The 22042-nt window shown below is 44.8% G+C and overlaps 1 protein-coding gene across 4 annotated transcripts in view; it reads left to right on the forward strand.

Annotated features, from left to right (window-relative positions):
- Positions 1 to 22042, forward strand: part of LOC147460630 (protein SAWADEE HOMEODOMAIN HOMOLOG 2-like) — a 61264-nt gene that overhangs the window by 10884 nt on the left and 28338 nt on the right. For all 4 annotated transcript variants that reach the window (XM_086508253.1, XM_086508256.1, XM_086508263.1 and 1 more), the window contains exons 2-3: positions 5246 to 5328; positions 5856 to 5898. In XM_086508253.1, the coding sequence (XP_086364379.1) occupies positions 5246 to 5328; positions 5856 to 5898 (126 nt within the window). The remainder of the gene's footprint in view (positions 1 to 5245; positions 5329 to 5855; positions 5899 to 22042) is intronic.

Below are 22042 nucleotides of genomic sequence, written 5' to 3' on the forward strand. Positions count from 1 at the left end.
ATGACGTCTTAATCTTCTCAAAGACGGAAGACGAACACTATAAGCATCTCGCCTTAGTGTTTGAAGAATTACGCAAACACAAATTATTTGTGAATGCTAAGAAAAGTGAGTTCTTTCTAAAAGAAATCCACTATTTGGGCCATATAGTATCTCACAACCAGGTGAGAATGGACCCTGAAAAGATTCAAGCAGTTGTAGAATGGCCTACGCCAACTACAGTACATGATGTACGAAGTTTCCTTGGCCTCTGTTCTTATTATCGGCGTTTCATTCGAGCTTTTGCCGCGATAGCAGGTCCCCTCCATGACCTGACAAAGAAGCGGATTCCATTCCATTGGGGGTCTGGACAAAAACAAGCTTTCGAAAAGCTTAAGTATCTACTCAGTCACGGACCTGTTCTCACCGTCCCTGATCTTCGCAAACCTTTCGAGGTATACTGCGATGCATCTGGAGATTGTGTAGGAGCAGTTTTGAACCAAGAGGGTCACGCGATAGCCTATGAAAGTCGGCGCCTTAAAGATGCAGAGTTGCATGCCTCCATATACGAAAAAGAGCTAATGGCAGTAATTCATGCTCTTTCCATTTGGAAACACTATCTATTAGGAGCTGATTTTATTATCAAGACAGATCATCAAAGTCTTCGCTACTTTCTCACACAGAGAAAGTTATCAGAAAAGCAGATGAGATGGGCCAACTTTCTTTCAATGTTTCATTTTCAGATTTTACACACTTCTGGAACAAAGAACGCAGTTGCAGATGCTCTCTCCAGGCGTCCAAAGATCAATGCACTAACAACAATTTTTCATGAGGAACTAGAATCTCTCAGCGAGATGTATCCTCAAGATCCAGACTTTGCCACAATTTGGGCAGATCTTCAAGCTGGTCACTCAAAGCAACCTTATTCTATCAGGGATAATACACTCTATCGTCAACAAGCAATATGCATAGCTCAGCCCTTACGACAAAAGGTGATGGATGAAGCACATAATTCTCCTTATGCCGGGCATCGGGGAAGTGCTTCCACCACTAGTGCCCTCGAAAGGTATTTCTTTTGGCCAACACTCCGTGCAGACATTGAAAAACATGTACGTGCGTGTTTAGTCTGCCAAAAGGTAAAATATGACAGACATAAAGTTTATGGCAAGCTTCAGCCGCTCCCTGTGCCTAACACACCATGGGAAAGTATTGCCATGGATTTTATTACGGATCTTCCTCGATGCAAGAATGGAAATGATGCAATCTGGACTATAGTAGACAGATTCAGTAAGCAAGCCCATTTCCTTCCAGTAAAGAAGACGATCAAAGCTGATCACATGGCCAGAATATTTCTAGCTCAGATTTTTAAACACCATGGATTGCCAAAGACTATTGTGAGCGACAGAGATCCCCGCATGACTAGTCTATTTTGGCAGGCATTGTTCGAAAACTTGGGAACTAAGCTTGATTTTTCATCAGCTTATCATCCTCAAACAGATGGTCAAAGCGAAATCGCTAATGCCACTGTTTTAGATCTCCTCAAGTGCTATGTTTCGGAATGACAATCCGAATGGGAACAGTACTTACCGATAGTTGAGTTTGCGTATAATAATACCATACATTCCTCAACTGGTAAAGCTCCCTTTGAAATGATTTATGGGAAGCCACTCTTACTTCCTATTATGGTGACCAAAGAAAACATCTTCGCCGCAGATGAATTTGTGCGCAATATTGATATTGCCCATCAACAAGTAAAGCAAGCGATTCTTCGAACTCAAGAGCAACAGAAGAGAAAAGCAGACAAGCACAGAAGGCATCTCAATCTTGAAAAAGGACAATATGTCCTGCTTCGGTTTGAGAAAGCTAGATTGAAAAAGCGGGTCGGCAAAGGGAAAGTTGTCAAACTTTCCCATAGATTTTACGGCCCTTTCAAAATTACAGATAAAGTCAATGATGTGACTTTCAGATTGGATTTGCCTTCTAACTGGCGCATCCACAATGCTTTTCATGTCAGTCTCCTCTGACCATATGTTGGACCTCCTCTAGTGGCGCTCGTACAAGAAGATCCTCCAGAAGTCGAAGAGACTGAGGAAATCCTTCAACCTGAACAGATAATACACCACTTGGAGAGACAACTCAAGTCGGGGAGTCTACATCGAAAGTATTTAGTCAAGTTCAAGAATTACACTCCTTTAGATGCAAAGTGGATGACTGAGTCCGATCTCAAGGACTACCCTGACATCTTGCACAGTTATGTTGACGCTCTACAGTTGAGGTCAACTGTTTAGAACCAAGAGGGATGTAACTAAGTCAGACTTTGTAAATAATTAATTTATTTACGAGAAAAGAATTATCTAATTAGTTGTGTGCACACCAGAATAGACCTAGCAGTTCTAAGGCCTCAGGTGAGCCTAAATGCGGGCTAGAACACCTCAGAGGGACCTTAGCAGAAATTACCCTGAAGCCCTAGTGATTGGGAAATCGGGTCTCCAGAAAGGGGTAAGCAGTAGCCTCAGATTTTAGGCTCAGAAAAATACGCGCGTCAGTACAAGCACATGAATGAGATGGGGTCCTTAGAACAGTGACCCTAAGGCTAATAAAGCTAATAAAGCCTTAGGGTAAGTTTCGTGAAATTAAATTTAACGGTTCGTGCTCGGGCGGGCGGCCGGACAAGTGTGAACAGGTAAAGGCGGTGCAGTGCCCGTGCGGCATTGCGCCGGCAGACCTTTGGTGTTCTCATAAAAGAATCATTGGTAGCAGTTGTTAGTTAGTTGCACATTTTTTTTAATGAGCTAGAAGTTTTAAAATCAAAAGTTGAATGGTTTTTAAGTTTTTAAAGTAAGTGTGCCAAGTGGCACACTTACCAATGCAAACTAACTCTCTCTCACTCTCACTCTCACCCTCTCTCTCTTCCTAGCGCCCCCTCTCCCTGATGGCTATTTAGGAGCCCCCCCTCCCCCATTTTCAGGGCTAGCAGTGCACCTACCCCCCCTAATGTGAGCGTGCTCTACGCGGTGGAGCCCTCCATTGAAGCTTGAGAGCAGCCCCTTGCGACATATGTGGTAGCCTTGTGCTCCCATTGTCAAGAACAAGGGATCTCACAGTCATAGACACCTTCTGGTGAAGTTTCATCGCGAGAAGCTGCCGTAGACGCTCTCCTAGCAGAGTGCGGCTGCTGAAATTCTCTGTTTTCAGCCCCTAATCACCTCGATTAGGGCTGTTTTCAGCAGATCAGCCATAGAAATTCTCTTCTCTCTCCTTATCCTAAGTCTACATCAAGTTTGGCGCGATTCCATCGCGAAGAAGACCTGTGTTTCGGCGTAGGGGTGTGCACAGGTAAGAATTTCAGGTTATGTGCAGAAAATTACAGCAAGCATGTGCGTGTGCATTTTGCTTGTTTCTCTTTTGTGTTCGATGCATGAATGAATGAGCATGAAGGCAACACATAACGGAAGATGGACTCTCCTCTGTGAGAGCTTCCGATGAGCTGTTTCGGAAGATAGACTCTCTTTTCGAGAGCTTCCAACCAATCTCGCAGAAGAGGGGAAATCCCCTAAGCAGTAAGAAAGTGGAAACACTTTCTCAGTCAGTAGTCAAAACAGAACAGAAGAAAGAATAGAGGACGGACGTATGCCCCGTTCCTGTGCTTGTAAAGATTCTCCCTTAGTAATAAAGATATTCTCTTTATGGGGGGGGACCAGCCCATCTTCTGGTCCCCAATGAAGTGTCAAGTTTTCTCGCTCCCTCTAATTCTCTTGAGTATTTGAAGTGCAATTAAACGTCAGTTTACGCTTCCGTATTTTTTGTGACACTGAATGCATGGGACTGATGCAAGTCTAGGCTATGTCGGCGATGACGACGGGGATGACGACACCGACCTAAGGGTTGAAATCTACAATCTTTGATCTGCTGTCCAAAAACGCTATGGATTGAAATTTGTGGCAAGTCCAAAAACGCTGATTTTTGGGCTGTTTTCTGATGATCGTTGTCGCTGAAAGTCTGCAGGTCTTTGGCTGAAAACTGAGGTTTCTTGGGGTTGAATCTGATGGTCTTTCTACTGTTGAATCTGCTACTCCTTAGGGCTGAATATGCAGGTGCTTCATTGCTGAAAATGATGCATTGCTGAGGTTGTGTTTGCTGAAAATCGCCATGCTGAAATCTGTCAAAAACGCCACTGTAGCAAACGCTAGGTGCTGGGAAAAACGCTAGGGTTGCTGAAGCTTTTGCTGGCGATGGTTTGCTGATGCAAAACGCTAGGGCAAGGGGGCAATGCGGTCTTGTGTCTGATGAAAAATGCCAAGGGGAAAAGGGGCTGGTGATGAGGAAAAACGCTAGGGTTGAGTCTTGCTTGGAGGGGAGAACCGCCAAGGTCTTGCTTGAGAAGTTGCGTGCTGAGCTTGGCTCCTGTTGCCTCTTCTGCCATTTAGTGCTAGCTTAGGTTTGCTTATATACAAACTTACTCAATTTGCCCTACCTACTTTCCAACAAAAGTCACTTAAAGATAATAAGTGAAAAATGTCAAAGGCTAAATACACTGGAAAATTCCCCCGAAGGATTCTGATGGGAATGCTTATGATCATGCTGTGTGCAACCAGAGGATATGCATCTACACTAAGTGACTGTGCATGCACGGTCTACGAATAGACTCACAAAAGTGCCAGATCACTTCTAATCTAGACTGATTGGACAAAATGAACCCTGATCATGCTGTAGCTTGTCCACGGACACATAGGGTTGGATGTGTCAGGTGACACTCTCTCTCTCTCTCTCTCTCTCTCTCTCTCTCTCTCTCTCTCTCAACTCCTCATTCACAGTAGCATTCACTTTGTTTGTGATCACCCCCGTTTCCTGTTCCCTTGTTTGGATGATAACTGGGGCTGAAATGATGAAAATTGCAGTAATGACTGAATGCTCTCCTAGATCCTTTGTGTCATTGGATTTTACAAGCGGTATGGGACCATGTAGGTTGTGTACAAATGCAAATATGAAAAATGGAGGTGCAAACTTTCTACAAGCCATCACATGTTCTTTGTGTGCATGCAGCATGGGACAAAAATGTGTTGGGCTATATGTGCCTAGAACAGTTTGTCTTTTTCTCCATTAGTTCTGTAATTTCCATTTTCTAGAGTTGTAGGTCTATAAATTGCCTACAGCATATCTTTTGACTTTCTGACCTTATTTTGGGAGAAGTTAGCCAGTTTTGCAGTGAATTTTTCTTATCCATGTTGTTGAATAAATATGTCATGCTTTGGTGCTGAACTAAAATCAGGTAGCAGACATGGAAAAATTGTGGGAGGATTGTCAAGGAAACATCCCTCGTGAAGATGTACGAAACCTTGTTCAGAAGTTCAGGTACTTCTAGATTTTCACATAGCTTTGACTCCCGTGTTTTGACGATTAGTGACATCCTATATGCAAAGCATGCAGAAGGTTCTACTGATGTCCTAGACTCCTAAGCCCATTGAGTAATCAGGACGAAAGTCTTACATGTAATAAATTTTAGGTTTAGAGGCTTTTCTTTTTCTACCATGGTTGCTTGGCTTTTGATGTTTTGAAGTTTGAGACACCACCTGAGTATTGCACTGCCTGGTCCAAGAATCCAGGCATACGTCTAAATTTACTTAGATTTTATGCTTGCTGATTGTTGCTGTGTGTGGCGCACACACTGCCCCAACATAACAAAAATCGTGATTTATTCAAAACACTTAACATTTCCAACACTGCTTATGCACCTTGCTGATTTTAGCATTTTATCTCCATTTTAGAAATGTAAAAGTAGTCACTTTCACACAAAATATGCGATTTATTCAAAACAGGAATACTTTGAACATTGGATATGCTCCTTTCTGTTTTAACCCTTTTATTTCATTTTTTGACAGTAATGCTCCAGAGCGTGCAGGGAAGCCTGTACAAGATAGACAGGTTGGTTGCACTCATATGTTCACGAGTTTCTTAATTATGCTTCGTTGAAATTGCTGAAATGCTGATGAGGCTGAAGTGTCATATTCAGGGTAGAACAAGTTGAAGCAAGTGTGGCTACAAATACCTTGTCTAACTCTAGTTTTCAGCTTTGATAGCCTCTAATTGGTTACTCTCCGCTTCTTTGGATGCCTCCATAGAAACCCATCCTGTAAGAAATACCCATAAGCCTTCTTTCGAATACGTTTAAACTCTTGTTTGGTCTAGTCCTCATGCTTCTTCAGTGTACTCAAATATTTTTCAATCAGCAACCATTCACCTTCATACTTGTCCTCAACAAAAGACTGTAATGCAAAAACCGTGTTTTTACATTCTACATGCAGTTTTGAAGAGGTAAAGAATCTTAATCCCACATCTTCAGCTTCAGAAATCATAGTCTCTTCGTCTTCAAACGTGGCCCTGGACAGCATGTCAGCTACTGGATTATCCTTCCCTGCAATATGATGAAACTCGGGATTTAATGACTTAATATATGCTATCTAGCGTAGCATGGCTATGTCTCCAAGTAATGGTAAGCAATCTGTCTCTGCTATTACAGAAGCACCAATAAAGTACTCCTTGTCACACCTTAGGGCAGTTGCTACACCCCAAAGTTCCCTTTTTACTTGCGGATATGCTCTCTGCCGAGCACTTAACACTTTAGCACCAAATCTGATAGCATACCTTTTTCCCTACTCGTCATTGTGTCCAATAGCCCACCCAATACCTGTAGGACTCGGGCTTTCCACTTTTATAGTCTGCTTTCTTTAATGTAGGAGCCTCTTGTAACATCTTCTTCAGTTTATGAACAACTTGCGAGTGTTCTTCTTTCCAAACAAATTTCTGTCCCTTCCTTTGCAATTGGTATAAAACCTCTGTAACATGTGAAAAATGGGGTAACCATATCAAGTAAAAAACACATGCACCTAAAAATCTTTGCACTTCTGTAATTGAATTCCATGTCTCCTTCATCCTTTGAATAGCATCCACTTTGACAGGGCTTGGTCTTCCTCTAGTTGGCCCACACAAGTGTCCCACAATCAAAACTTCTTTGACCTCAAACATAGACTTTTGGCATGAGAGTGTAAGGTTGACCTCTTCAAGCCTCGATAATATTCTGTCACAATCAACAACATGGCTAGCCACAAACTGTCTGCACCCCCTGTGATCTTTGACTTCATCTTTTTCACCCTCTTCACACCCTTTTATCGGCACGTCGTCAATAAAAGGCATGGTGATCTAAGGAATGAAATCCCGTAGCACTTTGTTCACATGATCCTACTGTCTGTTAAGACTCTGCTGATTGGGCTATATCAACATGTATCCTGAGGGGCTGTGTCCAATTATGAGAGACTCACCCAAGATAAGAAAAGACAAAATATATGAGGGCTTACGTCACAAAATGGGAATGGGGATATGGCTATCTGACCCGAAAATTTACTCAGGTTGTGACAAGGTAATGGCATGGCAGAACCACCCACCCACACACACACAAGGAGACTATAAATGAGTCTCTTAGGTGGCTAGAGTTGATGTGGCAGTCATACAACTTGTGATTTGGGGCACAAATCATGGCGCAAATCTTTGAACTGGACGGCGAGATTTGTTGGTGCGCCAGCAATCCTGGGTTTACTTCTTTCCTAAGGTTCCATTTGAGAAAAATCAATGAGTTGCTTTTGCAAAAGAGTTTCTTTTAACATAAATTTTTGAGCGTTGCTTTTTGTAGCCAAGAGATCTATATATGTGGTCATCGTTCCAGTTGTAACTTAGATTTTGAGGGTGGGTTCTCCTTGCTAGTTGTACACTTTTTTCAAATTAACATACCTAAAGAAATGTTGCCAGGGATCCCTATTCAAAGGCCAATCTTTTTCTCTCATGTGATGGTTTCATCCATAGAAACATGGTACAAGGAAATGGGAACGGGGTCTGATCGGCAAATGTTAGGGAATGGGGTCGGTGCTTTGAAAGAAGATATCAAATTTTCTTGATTTTTTTGAGCTACATGTATGTACCATAGAGCTAAGAACACTTTTGAGCATTAATTGCACCAAAATGGACAAGAAACATGACTCATAATAGCAAAATACGCCAATAAAACATCGATGGCGTGATTGGCGAATACAAGTAGATAAGTACATGTCTCAAGGGCTCAAAATGGAAAGTGATAATGTAAGGTGCAGCGGAATGAATGTTGAACTTTGCTCAAGATGAGTGCTCCGAACTGTGCTCAAGGTTCCTTTTACTTACGGAAGGGAGAGCCTTCCGTTCCTTTAGTGAGAGAGTGCAATGGACACAAACAAAGTGAATGGACACTGTGAATGAGGGTGCGGAGACTGAGAGATAGAGAGAGAAGAGAATACGACACCGAAGATGTCAAACCCTCCTCCGAAGGCCCCACTCTCGATGGCGAGAGTGGTCTACTATTGATTGCACAAATCTCTACAATGCTTGGACTTGCTGACGATGTCGACGACAATGAGGACGACGACGAGATGGGTTGAAATCTGAGAATGCTAATGGCTGAAATCTGCAAATCTTTATCTGCTGAATTCTGACTCTATGTCGATGACGACGACGCGCTGAAAACGCAGAGGCTGAAATCTGCGTTTTCTAGGCTGAATCTGCAAACTTCGATGGATCTGACCGTGCGGCGAGGATTTGCTACGAGAAGGTGAGATCGGCGAGGTTCGGGGGTTCTACTGCGGGTATCGAATGCTGAAAACTGAAAACGCTGGTGCTACTGTGGTCCGTGGATTCCGTCGCGAAGGAACTGCAAAACGCCAGGTCTCTTGCTGCTTCAAAAACGCTAGGGCTGAATTCTGCTTCTGCTGGGGAAAAATCCACTAACGCTAGGGCCGATCTGCTGTCGTGAAGTGGTTCTGCTGTGTCTGCCAATGCCAAAGCTCCTCTGCAATGCAAAATCGCCAAGGCTGATCGGTCCTTGCAAAAACGCTAGCTTGATTCTGAGTTGCAAAAACGCTAGGCCATGCTGTTGGGGGTTGTAACCGGCCTGTTCGATCCAAAAAGGGCGGTAGACTTTACTTTAAACCTTGGTTTAGCTTTCACCCATTATTAGTCGTCTATTTTACCTGTACTTTCAAGACACTGCAAAGGGGAGAGGGATACAGGCTGCTAGATTGCACAGATTGCACGTGTATGAGTAGACGGACACCAGATTGGCCCCTAACTTAGGCGCCCCTTTCGGTATTTCTTTATTATTCAACAGAGGGAATAAACGCTGTGGTTCCTACAAGCTGCCCCGCACAAACTCGGCTGAATTTCCACTGTTCCAGCCCGATTTCGGCAGCATAACTGTACTAGAACCCTTCACGGTCAGTATTCCTACGCATTGACTAACTTTCCCGACGCATACGGGCACTTTGCAAAACCTGGCGAGAATCTGCAGCACGCTGAATTCTCTGTTTTCAGCCCTGAAAATGCGCCAGATCGCCTGTACAGCGGTCCCCTTGCATCCCCGAACCTCCTGGGGGTATTAGGGTCCGTTTAGGGCCAAAACCCTAAACCTGCAAAAATACACAGCAGGCTGTAATTCACTGTTTCGGGCTCCGTTCCGCGTGCCGGTCGCATCCCTAGCAAGTCCTCGAGCTCCCGCACCTGTAGGGCTACTTGCCCTTTGAATCGGACGAGATTTCTGGCGTGAAACCTCTCCGAATTCACCTGTACCTGCGGGGGGATTAGCCGCTAGCTAATCCAGTACCTGTGCAAGAGGCTCTTGCCTCGGCAATCGCGCATGAACCCACACAACTGTACATTGGTCAAATGAAAAGCCCACTAGAGGGGCATAACATACTGCCAAAGGGGAGAGAGAGGGCAGTGCGTAGCGTGCAGGGCATCACTCCTGGCACCGCACTGTGCATAAGAGGGAAAGCAAGCACTCCATAGCTCTTAACCTGTGACAAAAGCTGCAAATGAGCCTCTCCCAGCTTAAAATTCAGCGCCAACTCTCTCTTGCATTAGAAACTGCACCAGAATGTGCCACTTGGCACATTTACAAGCATTTTCCCGTTTCGGGGTTGCCGCCTAAAAATATCCCAACCGGTTGCCCAGTTGACTTCACGGCAGAGTAAGAAAATGTTCCCTTTGTCATTCCGGAGGTAATGACGTCAACACATTTTCAGGTCCCAAAATAGCAGTTCCCTAAATTTTAGGAGATGCTGCCATTGTATCTTTCTAGGTCATCCGACCCTCTTTGTACACTGCGGCCACATCCAAAACTGAAATGTAGCCTCTGTAGCAAAGGATTCCACTTTGGCTAGTCAATGACCCCACTTGGCTAACCATAGTCCTTGTCCAACCTTAGTGCTCTCTTGCCCTCAGGCCTGGACTCCCTCTGGACAGTTCCACACTAGCTATGCAATGCAGGGCAGTTAGATTTCCCGAGGGGTGTTTCCAAAAAGTGAAAGTAAATAGATAATAAGAAAGAAATCAACAAAAAGGATAGATAGTAGTCACACGCTGGTGACATACCCCCCTCCTGAAATCTCAAACGTCCTCGTTTGCATCTATGTCGTACATGCTTACTGTCAACACTGATGTATTCAACACCTGTCGACACATATACGACACATACATGCTCATTGTCAACCCTGGTGTATTCAACACCTCGTCGACTCATGTATTGCCTGCGTGTGAACCCTGTCCCAATGACATAGTGGTAGCTTCGCACTCTGCCATTGCTTTGAGTCACTAACTTTCCAATGACAAAATGGTAGCTGCACATTTTGCCACTGTCTTATAGTACACGTTGGATCCCGTAACACTTTCGAGCATACCCAAACCGACAGTTTAAGAATGCAGTTACACATGTACTCTTCAATAGAAGCAATCACTGTATCCTTGACAAACTGACAAGAAATACTCACTTCTATAGCACTAACCAAACTTTTGGACATTCCATAAGAGCAATTGCCAAACTGACAATCTGTACAGCTCTAACATTCATGTAACAGGTATTTCATTTGAGCTCACTTTAAATACCATGTACATCATTTGTTTCAGAAGCTATTGTCACACTGACAATCCATTTAGCTTTGAAACTCAAGGGGTCAAGGTAGGTTGCAAATCGAAGGCTTCCAGGTAAAGTGATAACACAGTTGGTGACTCTGCAAGTTCACCTTCTTCCATCCACTTAGCATCCATTGGTGGATAGTTTCTGAACTTTACCAAGTAACGCCTGGCAACCTTGCCTTTCACTTTCCTTTCTTTGTGTGCCAAAATCTGTTCAGGGACCAAGATCTCGTCAAGTTCCTCGACTTCTGGCTGATCTTCAGCTGGTAAATCTTCTGGCACATCACCCACATAGGGTCTGAGAAGACTCACATGAAACGCATTGTGAATCTTCCAACTGTCAGGCAATTTCAGCCTATATGCAACATCACTGATTATGTCGCACACTTGAAAAGGCCCATAGTAACGCATGCTGAGCTTTGGAAACAGTCTTTCCTTGCCCTTCATCTTCTTTAACCTTGCCTTTTCAAACCGTAGAAGCACCCAATCACCAAGTGAATATACCACTTCACGACGGTGACGATCAGCTGCTTTCTTTTGCTTTGCCTGAGTCCTTTCTAAGGCCACTTTGACCTTCTTGTACATTTCATCCATGTCTTGAACATACTTATCTGCTTCAAATATCTTGTCCTTTGTATGCAGTATGGGAGGAACTTTCTTGCCACCTTCAACTATCTCAAAAGGTGCCTTGCCAGTTGATGAATGCACTGTATTATTGTATGCATACTCCACCAATGGCAAATACTGCTCCCACTTTCCTTTATGCTCTGACACATAGCACTTCAGCAGATCTAGGACAGTAGAATTTGCCTCTTCTGACTGCCCATCTGTTTGAGGATGAAATGACGAAGAGAATTTGAGCGTGGTACCCATATTCTCAAACAAGCCTCTCCAGAACAAACTAGTCATGCGTGGATCACGGTCGCTAATAATCGACTGTGGCATGCCATGATACTTGAAAATATTGCTCATAAACAAGCGTGCCATCTGATCTGGCTTTATCTTCTTCCTGACAGGAATAAAATGAGCCTGTTTGCTGAATCTGCAAATAATGGTCCAAATACCATCATTTCCTGTCTGCGTTTTCGGAAGATCAAAGATAAAATCCATAGCAATACTTTCCCATGGTTTATCTGGAATAGGTAGTGGTTGCAATAACCCTGGTGCCTTTTGCCTGTCAAACTTGACCTTTTGGCATATTAGGCATTCTCGCACAAAGGCATCCACATCCCTTCTCAATGTAGGCCAATAGAAGAATGTCTCTACCGCTTTAACTGTAGCATCGATACCACGATGCCCTGCATACGGTGGGACATGACTCTCTTCCATAATTTTGCGTCGCAATGGCTTTGTGACACACAATCTGCCATGCATCATCATGAACCCGTCTTTAAGAAGATAGTGTTCATGACGTTGTCCATCCATTAGTTGCTCGAAGACCCTTGCAAAATCTTCATCATTTGCATACTGTTCTCTCATATCATCAAGTTCATGATGATAAGGAATCGACACAGCTGAAATTTGTGGCTTCCTTGACAAGGCATCAGCCACAACGTTCTTCTTGCCTTCCACATGCACAATCTGAAAATGGAACATGGACAAGATATTTGCCCATCGCATATGCTTCTCAGATAACTTTGTCTGTGTCAAGAAGTATCGCAAGGTCTGATGATCCGTTTGGACAACGAAATCTGCACCTAGCAGGTAGTGTTTCCAACTTAAGAGCGCATGAATCACAGCCAGTAACTCTTTCTCATAGACCTGCATGGTCATCTCTGGCCCTTGCAAAATTCTGCTCTCATAGGCTACTACCCTGCCATCTTGCATTAGCACAGCACCAATGCTACTACCGCAGGCATCACACTGGACCACAAATGACTTCCTAAGATCTGGCAACACAATGACTGGATCCGAAGTCATCTTTTCCTTTAAGAGATTAAAAGCTGAAATCTCTTTTTGTGTCCATCTAAAGGTGACTGCCTTCTTTTGAAGAGCATGTAAAGGTGAAGCAATCTCAGCGAAATTTCGGATAAACCTTCTGTAATAGGAGCATAGTCCCAAAAAGCTTCGGACATCATGCACCGTCTTCAAATTTGGCCATGACTTGATCGCTTCGACTTTTGCAGGATCCATTCTGACACCGTCCTTTGAGACAATGTGTCCCAGAAAGTGAATCTCTTCCAGAAAAAACTCACTTTTCTTTGCATTGATGAGCAACCTATGACTGCGTAGCTCTTTGAACACAATGGCCAAGTGATGTCTATGCTCCTCTTCATTCTTTGAGTAGACTATCATGTCATCAAAGAATGTACCAACAAACTGCTGGTGTGGACGGAAAATTCTGTCCATCATCCTATTGAACGTAGCAGGAGCATTTGTGAGACCAAAGGGCATCACTAAAAATTCGTAAAGGCCAAACGTTGTTCTAAAAGCAGTCTTGTACACATCCTCTGATCTAATGCGGATCTGATGGTACCCACTCTTTAGATCTATCCTGCTAAACATAGCTGCTCCTTCTAATTTGTCCATAATATCATCAATTCTAGGTATAGGAAACCTATTCTTGATGGTATTCTTGTTCAGTGCACGGTAGTCGATGCACATACGCCATGAGCCATCCTTTTTCTGCACCAACAACACTGGAGAACAGAATGGAGATGAACTGGGCTGAATCAGCCCCTTTTCTAACAACTCCTGTACTTGGCCCATTATCTCTTTCTGCTGAGCCGCACTAACCCTGTACGGAGGCTTATTTGGTGGGCTACAGCCTGGCACCAAATCTATCGCATGGTCCTCGGGTCTCTCTGGCGGTAATTGAGACGGTAATGAATCGGAAAAACAGTCACTATACTGTTGTAAAAACATTGACCTTTCTTTATCTAGCACAGATAAATTTGATTCATCACAATCTGACACTTCACGTGCAAAAACCAAGTACGCAGAAAGATGCTTTTTCATTACAGAAGTAATAGCAGAAGCTGATACAGTAGGAATAGACTCCCCTTTAAGCTTTACATCCAGAATGTGAGTCTTTCCCCTGCTCTGTACAGTGATCTTTTTGTTGTAGGCATCCATGATTCCCTGTACACGAAACAACCAAGGAATACCTAACAACACATCACATCCGTCCAGTGGCATGATGTAAAATTCTTCAGCATCTACATAGGACTGGATATGTAGACGCAACTTTCCAATGATGGGTGTCACAGCCTCTGTATGGCCAGGACATGCCAAACCTGCCTCTGCTGTATACCCCATCTCTTCAGGTCTGATTCCCAACTTTGAAGCCAATTCTGGGGAAATGAAGTTGGCTTTGGCACCTGGATCAAAGAAGATAAGCACTGTTTGATCCCTAACCTTTCCCCATGCTCTGCAAAGCTCACTTGCATCTGAATTTGGCTTGTCGCCCACCATATCTGGCACTAGACCAGCCATGGGCTTCTTTCCTTTCTTGTCTTCAGAATCAGCTGGCCTTTTCTTTGTAGGACAGTTGTAAGCGATGTGGCCAGGCTGCTCACATATAAAGCATTTGTTCTCTGTCCTCAGGACCTTCTTTTGCTCTTCTGACTTGCGAGGAAAACGTCTTTTCCATTTCTTTGCTGGTCCTTTTTCTGATTCAGCCGTAGCTTTGTCTTTCCCTGCGTTGGCTGACTCCTGAGTCCCTTTAGGAGCCTCATTGGGAACGTGCTTCTTGGCTGAATTTTTCTTGCCTGATCCTGCCTTGACGCCAGTGTTAAATTCACAATCTTCTCCCTTGAGCAAACCATTGCCAGTGTTTGCTACCTCGATGAGCTGCGTCAAAGTAGTGACTTTTGTCTTCGTGCAGTATTTTCTCAATCCTTTGGGTAGGCCACAACAGTATTTTTCAATCTGTTCTGTCAATGGCACAAACCTATAGGAAGTTACTGGAAGTAGGGCTTTCCAAAACTTCCGATTGTAATCATCCAGATTTCTGCAAGTGGCAGCATTAAGCTGGTGCCATTCTGTCATGACATCTGCTTCGAAATCATCAGATAACCATGCTGCTGCAAAAATCTGCTTGAAGTAAATCCATGTGGACGGAGCTTGCCCTTGAAGCAATAAAGTTGTCCACCATTGTCCCGCATTCCCTGTCAAGAAAGTGGCTGCCTTGCGGACCTTTGAAGCCTCTGTAAAATTTCCCCCTGCATAGGCCTTGTCAAACTGCTGGAGGAATGAAAGAGCCTTCTTCCTGTCATCAAACCCTGTAAAGGTCGTGAATGACACTCCTTTGCCACCTTCTTTGTATGGAGTTGGCCTCTCCAGCGGCGTTAAATTGTCATATGGAAGTGACTGAAACATGGGAACACTATTAGGGTTCATCTGTGTTCCTTGGCCGCTATTAACTTGACCTGGAAATGCCATATTTGGCTGCTGATTTGTAATTCCAGCCATACCAAAATTTGCTTGTGGCATCCCAAATTGTCCCTGAGTGCTTTGAAACCCTGGTTGCATACCCATGACACTGTACATGGGGTTAGGCATCATCGTTTGAGCACCCCCAAACACTGTTCCTGGCGTATAAAACTGATTTCCAGGTGCATGACCAGCCATGCTCTGGAATACCGATCCACCTCCAAAATAGCCAGGGTGTAGTGAAGGTGGTGGGAAGACCTGTTGCATAGCCTGTAGGTTGCTTCCCTGCCCATTAGAACCAGCTATAGGCTGTTGAAAGGTGGCGGGCTGAATTGGTACAGCTTGAAAAACTGGCATCTCAGCCACCTGTTCTTGCACCTTAGGCACAGGTTGTGGAGACTGCATGTTCTCCGTCAAGTGTACAGGTGTTTCCATTGACTGTGCGGTATGAATCACCTGTGCTCGAGCCTTAACAGGCTTTTGAATATGATCCAGTGACCCAACTTGCTGAGACGGAACAGGAGGTTGCAGAAAGGCTAGAAACCTCGGATTCTGCATTACTTGTGTGAACATAGCCACAGCAGTAGCCAACTGGGTTCTGAATATATCGTCATCTGTCTGTGGTGGTCTTGAGGACTCACCCACTTCATGTGTCTGTTGACCCTGTGAAGAGGAAACCTCTTCAGTCACATCATCTGGTCTATCAGCCATAATTGCAATTCCCTGTGTCTGGTCTATGATCCCCTGTGTCTTCAAGTCCAAAACTGACCAAGGCTCACTTCTATGGGAAAAAGTGATTTAATCCCGTCGATGGAACCATGTAACCGGCCTGTTCGATCCAAAAAGGGCGGTAGACTTTACTTTAAACCTTGATTTAGCTTTCACCCATTATTAGTCGTCTATTTTACCTGTACTTTCAAGACACTGCAAAGGGGAGAGGGATACAGGCTGCTAGATTGCACCTGTATGAGTAGACGGACACCAGATTGGCCCCTAACTTAGGCGCCCCTTTCGGTATTTCTTTATTATTCAACAGAGGGAATAAACGCTGTGGTTCCTACAAGCTGCCCCGCACAAACTCGGCTGAATTTCCACTGTTCCAGCCCGATTTCGGCAGCATAACTGTACTAGAACCCTTCACGGTCAGTATTCCTACGCATTGACTAACTTTCCCGACGCATACGGGCACTTTGCAAAACCTGGCGAGAATCTGCAGCACGCTGAATTCTCTGTTTTCAGCCCTGAAAATGCGCCAGATCGCCTGTACAGCGGTCCCCTTGCATCCCCGAACCTCCTGGGGGTATTAGGGTCCGTTTAGGGCCAAAACCCTAAACCTGCAAAAATACACAGCAGGCTGTAATTCACTGTTTCGGGCTCCGTTCCGCGTGTCGGTCGCATCCCTAGCAAGTCCTCGAGCTCCCGCACCTGTAGGGCTACTTGCCCTTTGAATCGGACGAGATTTCTGGCGTGAAACCTCTCCGAATTCACCTGTACCTGCGGGGGGATTAGCCGCTAGCTAATCCAGTACCTGTGCAAGAGGCTCTTGCCTCGGCAATCGCGCATGAACCCACACAACTGTACATTGGTCAAATGAAAAGCCCACTAGAGGGGCATAACATACTGCCAAAGGGGAGAGAGAGGGCAGTGCGTAGCGTGCAGGGCATCACTCCTGGCACCGCACTGTGCATAAGAGGGAAAGCAAGCACTCCATAGCTCTTAACCTGTGACAAAAGCTGCAAATGAGCCTCTCCCAGCTTAAAATTCAGCGCCAACTCTCTCTTGCATTAGAAACTGCACCAGAATGTGCCACTTGGCACATTTACAAGCATTTTCCCGTTTCGGGGTTGCCGCCTAAAAATATCCCAACCGGTTGCCCAGTTGACTTCACGGCAGAGTAAGAAAATGTTCCCTTTGTCATTCCGGAGGTAATGACGTCAACACATTTTCAGGTCCCAAAATAGCAGTTACCTAAATTTTAGGAGATGCTGCCATTGTATCTTTCTAGGTCATCCGACCCTCTTTGTACACTGCGGCCACATCCAAAACTGAAATGTAGCCTCTGTAGCAAAGGATTCCACTTTGGCTAGTCAATGACCCCACTTGGCTAACCATAGTCCTTGTCCAACCTTAGTGCTCTCTTGCCCTCAGGCCTGGACTCCCTCTGGACAGTTCCACACTAGCTATGCAATGCAGGGCAGTTAGATTTCCCGAGGGGTGTTTCCAAAAAGTGAAAGTAAATAGATAATAAGAAAGAAATCAACAAAAAGGATAGATAGTAGTCACACGCTGGTGACAGGGGTCCTGCTGAGAAGGTGCCTGTTGAGCGATGCTCCTACTGCCTCTTCTGCCAGAAAGTGCTAACTCTGGTTTGCTTATATATTATCTTAGCAAAATTGCCCTACCTAGTTTCTAACAAAAGTCACTTAATAAATAAGTGAAAAAATGTCAAAAATAGGGAAAATAGGTCTATGCACTGTATGGGTTCTGAAGGAAGATGATCATGTTGTGTGCAACGAGAAGATATGCATCTAATCTAAGTGTCTGGCCATGCACGGTCTGCGAATAGACTCACAAAAGTGCCAGATCACTTCCTATTCTAGACTGACTTGACTGAACTGAACCCTGGTCATGCTGTAGCTTGTCCACGGACACATAGGGTTGGATGTGTCACGTGACATCCCCTCCTTTTCAAAGTGAGGTACTGGTACCGAACTGTATGGCGTCCAGGGAGATCGCCAATAGCATCCGGAATTCTGGAAGGGAGTCTTCGCCGGCCCACTCTAATGTGTGGGTCGTGCGGTACTTGAACTTCATAAAGGTCTGCAAAGCTTGCTTCTTTGGGCCGCGTCGAAAGCGACACAAATTCATCTGTGGCTCCTGCGATGCTTCAACTTCGTCTAGGGTCATGCTTCTTCCTTCAGAATCTCCTTGGCTGAAAATTCCTGAAACCACTTCCAACACAAAAACATGAACATACCTATTCTATGTAAAGTGACTGGAAGAAATCTCGGCTTTTCTAAAGACTGTGCATGCAATGCAGATGAAACAAGAGACGGAGTGCCAACCCGTTTATCAAACACATGTAAAACATGGAATCCAAACTTGTCTTTCTGATCTAAATCAATCAACTGTGGCAATTCACAATGGAAATGCCCATGCTTGGTGCTCATACTTTCTTGTGCTCTTTCTACGACTGTGTCGTGCCAAGGAAGAGACATGGAATGTGACTTTTTTGAATTCATACTTTTCAGCTTTTCATGAGAAATCCGCATACATCTGTTCTCATTCATGAGTGAATCGTGCTCAACGTACAATATGGCATGCCTTTGAAAAGGGATCACATAAAGACGCTGACTAAAATATAGGAAACGATCACGAATGAAACACTCGAACAATGCGTGTTGACGAATCATTCGAACACATAGTACTTCCTATAAGGGTTCTTTGGACCTAGGCTCGAGAGCCAAGATTGGTTCTTCGGGATCTATCGAATCTTCGTGTGGGGGTTCTGTGGACCTCGACTCGAAAGTCAAGATCGATTCTTCTTGATCGATCGAATCTGCAACGAGGTTAGCCTCGCTAGAAAAAGCATCAACTAAACCATCAGCCTGGTGAACAATCACGTCTTGATCATACAAATCATCATACTTCTGAGAAATCACATCGTGGTCATCATGCTTGTCATTGACATCCAAATCATCATGCTCATCATTATCATTCAAATCATCATGCTTATCATCATGCAAATCATGTGTGTCTTGCTTTGGAGAAGTAGAGACTGAGAGAGTCTCCTTTTCCCGAATCTCTTCAATCTTCGCCTGCACATTAGAAATGAGAGAGGAAGAATGAACGACGTTCTTGCGATCCAATTCTGTTTTTCTTTCTGCGTACTTGCCATCAAATTCTTTGGCCTCCAAGCGTAATTGCTCGCTCTCACGCTCCATGGCTTCCATTCTTGCTTCATGCCAGGTTGTCATCATGTCCATCATTGTCTTGCACCAAACCTCCATAGGATCTGGTGCAATCCTTGGCGTAGATGGGAAAGGGGGAGGGTCAGAAAAACCTCCTGGTGGGGAAAATTCTTCTTCGCCTCTCTCATGCTCATCACCTCCAAGTGAAGTATCCATTCTGCTTCGAGTGATGACCATCCCGTGAAGTCGTGGGGTCTTGTGGGTTCTTGTGGTCTTGGGTTCTTAAGTTCATGAGGAACTTGGGTTCTTGGGGGTCTTGGAGTTCTTGAGGTTCTTCTTTAGCTTGCAATCTGTGTTAGAGAGGGATCTTCTCTTCACCCGAGTTCTTCTTTTTTCCACGGGCGCACCCCTTGGCGGTCTTGCGCTCACACCAAGGGTGCTTTTTCCCACCTCACGTCGATTGGCCGGCCGCTAAGTGCACAGTCCGCTCTCAATGAGTGAAAGAGAAATAAGGGGAGGCTGGACAAGCCCTTCTTTCCTGGGTTTCCTGTCACTCTTCAAAAACACGATTAGGAATCGACACGCCCAAGAGGACTTGGGTTACGTGCGACTGCAACAAGCAAAAAAAAAATTCTTGTGATTCTTGTGGTTCTTTCTTTGAGTGATATAGAACACTGCAAAAGCTCTGATACCAATGTCAGGTGCAGCGGAATGAATGTTTAACTTTGCTAAAGACTAGTGCTCCGAACTGTGCTCAAGGTTCCTTTTACTTACGGAAGGGAGAGCCTTTCGTTCCTTTAGTGAGAGAGTGCAATGGACACAAACAAAGTGAATGGACACTGTGAATGAAGGTACGGAGACTGAGAGATAGAGAGAGAAGAGAATACGACACCGAAGATGTTGTCAAACCCTCCTCCGAAGGCCCCACTCTCGCTGGCGAGAGTGGTCTACGATTGATTGCACAAATCTCTACAATGCTTGGACTTGCCGACGATGAGTACGACGACGAGACATGCTGAAATCTGAAAATGCTAATGGCTGAAATCTGCAAATCTTTATCTGCTGAATTCTGACTCTATGTCGGTGACGATGTCGATGACGACGATGCAACGACGACGTGCTGAAAACGTAAATGCTGAAATCTGCGTTTTTCGGGCTGAATCTGCAAACTTCGATGGATCTGACTGTGCGGCGAGGATCTGCTGCGGGAAGGTGAGATCTGCGAGGTTCGGGGTTCTATTGCGGGTACTGAATGCTGAAAACTGAAAACGCTGGTGCTACTGTGGATTTCCGTCATGAAGGAATTGCAAAACGCTAGGTCGCCTGTTGCTCCAAAAACGCTAGGGCTGAATTCTGCTGCTGGGGGAAAATCCACTAACGCTAGGGTTGATCTGCTATCGTGAAGTGGTTCTGCTGTGTCTGCCAATGCCGAAGCTCCTCTGCAATGCAAAATCGCCAAGGCTGATCTGTCCTTGCAAAAACGCTAGCTTGATGCTGAGTTGCAAAAACACTAGGCGATGCTGTTGGGGGTCCTGCTGAGAAGGTGCCTGTTGAGCGAAGCTCCTGTTGCCTCTTCTGCCAGAAAGTGCTAAATCTGGTTTGTTTATATATTATCTTAGCAAAATTGCCCTACCTAGTTCCCAACAAAAGTCACTTAATAAATAAGTGAAAAAATGTAAAAAAATAGGGATAATAGGTCTATGCACTGTAAAAATGCTCCTGATGGAAATTTGATGATCATGTTGTGTGTAACCAGAGGATATGCATCTAATCTAAGTGTCACGTGACACATCCAACCCTATGTGTCCGTGGACAAGCTTCACCATAACACGGTTTCCGTCAGTCGAGTCAGTCTAGATTAGAAGTGATCTGGCACTTTTGTGAGTCTATTCGTAGACCGTGCATGCCCAGTCACTTAGAGTAGATGCATATCCTCTGGTTGCACACCGCATAAGCATAAGCATAAGCATTTCCATCAGAATCCATCAGAATCAGTTTGGGGATTTTTCCAATGTATTTAGCCTATTTACCTATTTTTGACATTTTTCACTTATTAATTTAAGTGACTTTTGTTGGGAAGTAGATAGGGCAAATTGGGTAAGTTAATATATAAGCAACCCAAGGTTAGCATAGCACTAAGCAGCAGATGAGCAAGGAGAATAGCAAGCCATTGGCGACAGGTTCCCCCCTCTCTTAGCAAGACTCTCCAAGGAACCCCTTGGCGATTACACCCACTCCAGAGTTACCGGGGAACGCCATCCCATGGGCAGGGAACCCCGGAACGGCGTTCCGGGGGGGTTACATGGTCCGGAACGGCCAGACGTTCCGCAGGGACTTTTGGTACCGGAACGGCAGGCCCGGAACGGCTCGGAACGGCCCGGAACGGCTGGGAATGGGCAGATTTTCAGATTTTGGTGATTTGTCTTGTGAGCCTTCCCCTTGTTAAATGTCCCTTCCCCCACCCCTTACCTTCACTATGCACACAAGCTTTCAAGGGCCAAAGCTAAAGCTCTACCCTCTCGACTCTCGACTCTCAAGCTCTAGCCTCTTTCAAGCTTTGAAGTCTAGACTCTAGAGTCTACAAGGCTAAAAGCTCTCCCCCTCTCTCTCAAGCTCTCCCTCCCTCTCTAAAAGCTCTCTCTCGAGTCTCTCCCCCCTTCCCTCTCTCCCCCTCTCAAGCTTTCAAGTCTACACGACACACGTTTGTCATAGTAAGACTGAATGGTCTTCAAATCAAGTGTTTTGTGAGTGTTAAGAGTCAAAGGACTCTGATACTACTTCTATTCAATCACAAA

This window comes from Adiantum capillus-veneris, chromosome 3 (genome assembly GCF_014529385.1).
Source record: "Adiantum capillus-veneris isolate H3 chromosome 3, ASM1452938v2, whole genome shotgun sequence".
NCBI lineage: Eukaryota > Viridiplantae > Streptophyta > Polypodiopsida > Polypodiales > Pteridaceae > Adiantum > Adiantum capillus-veneris.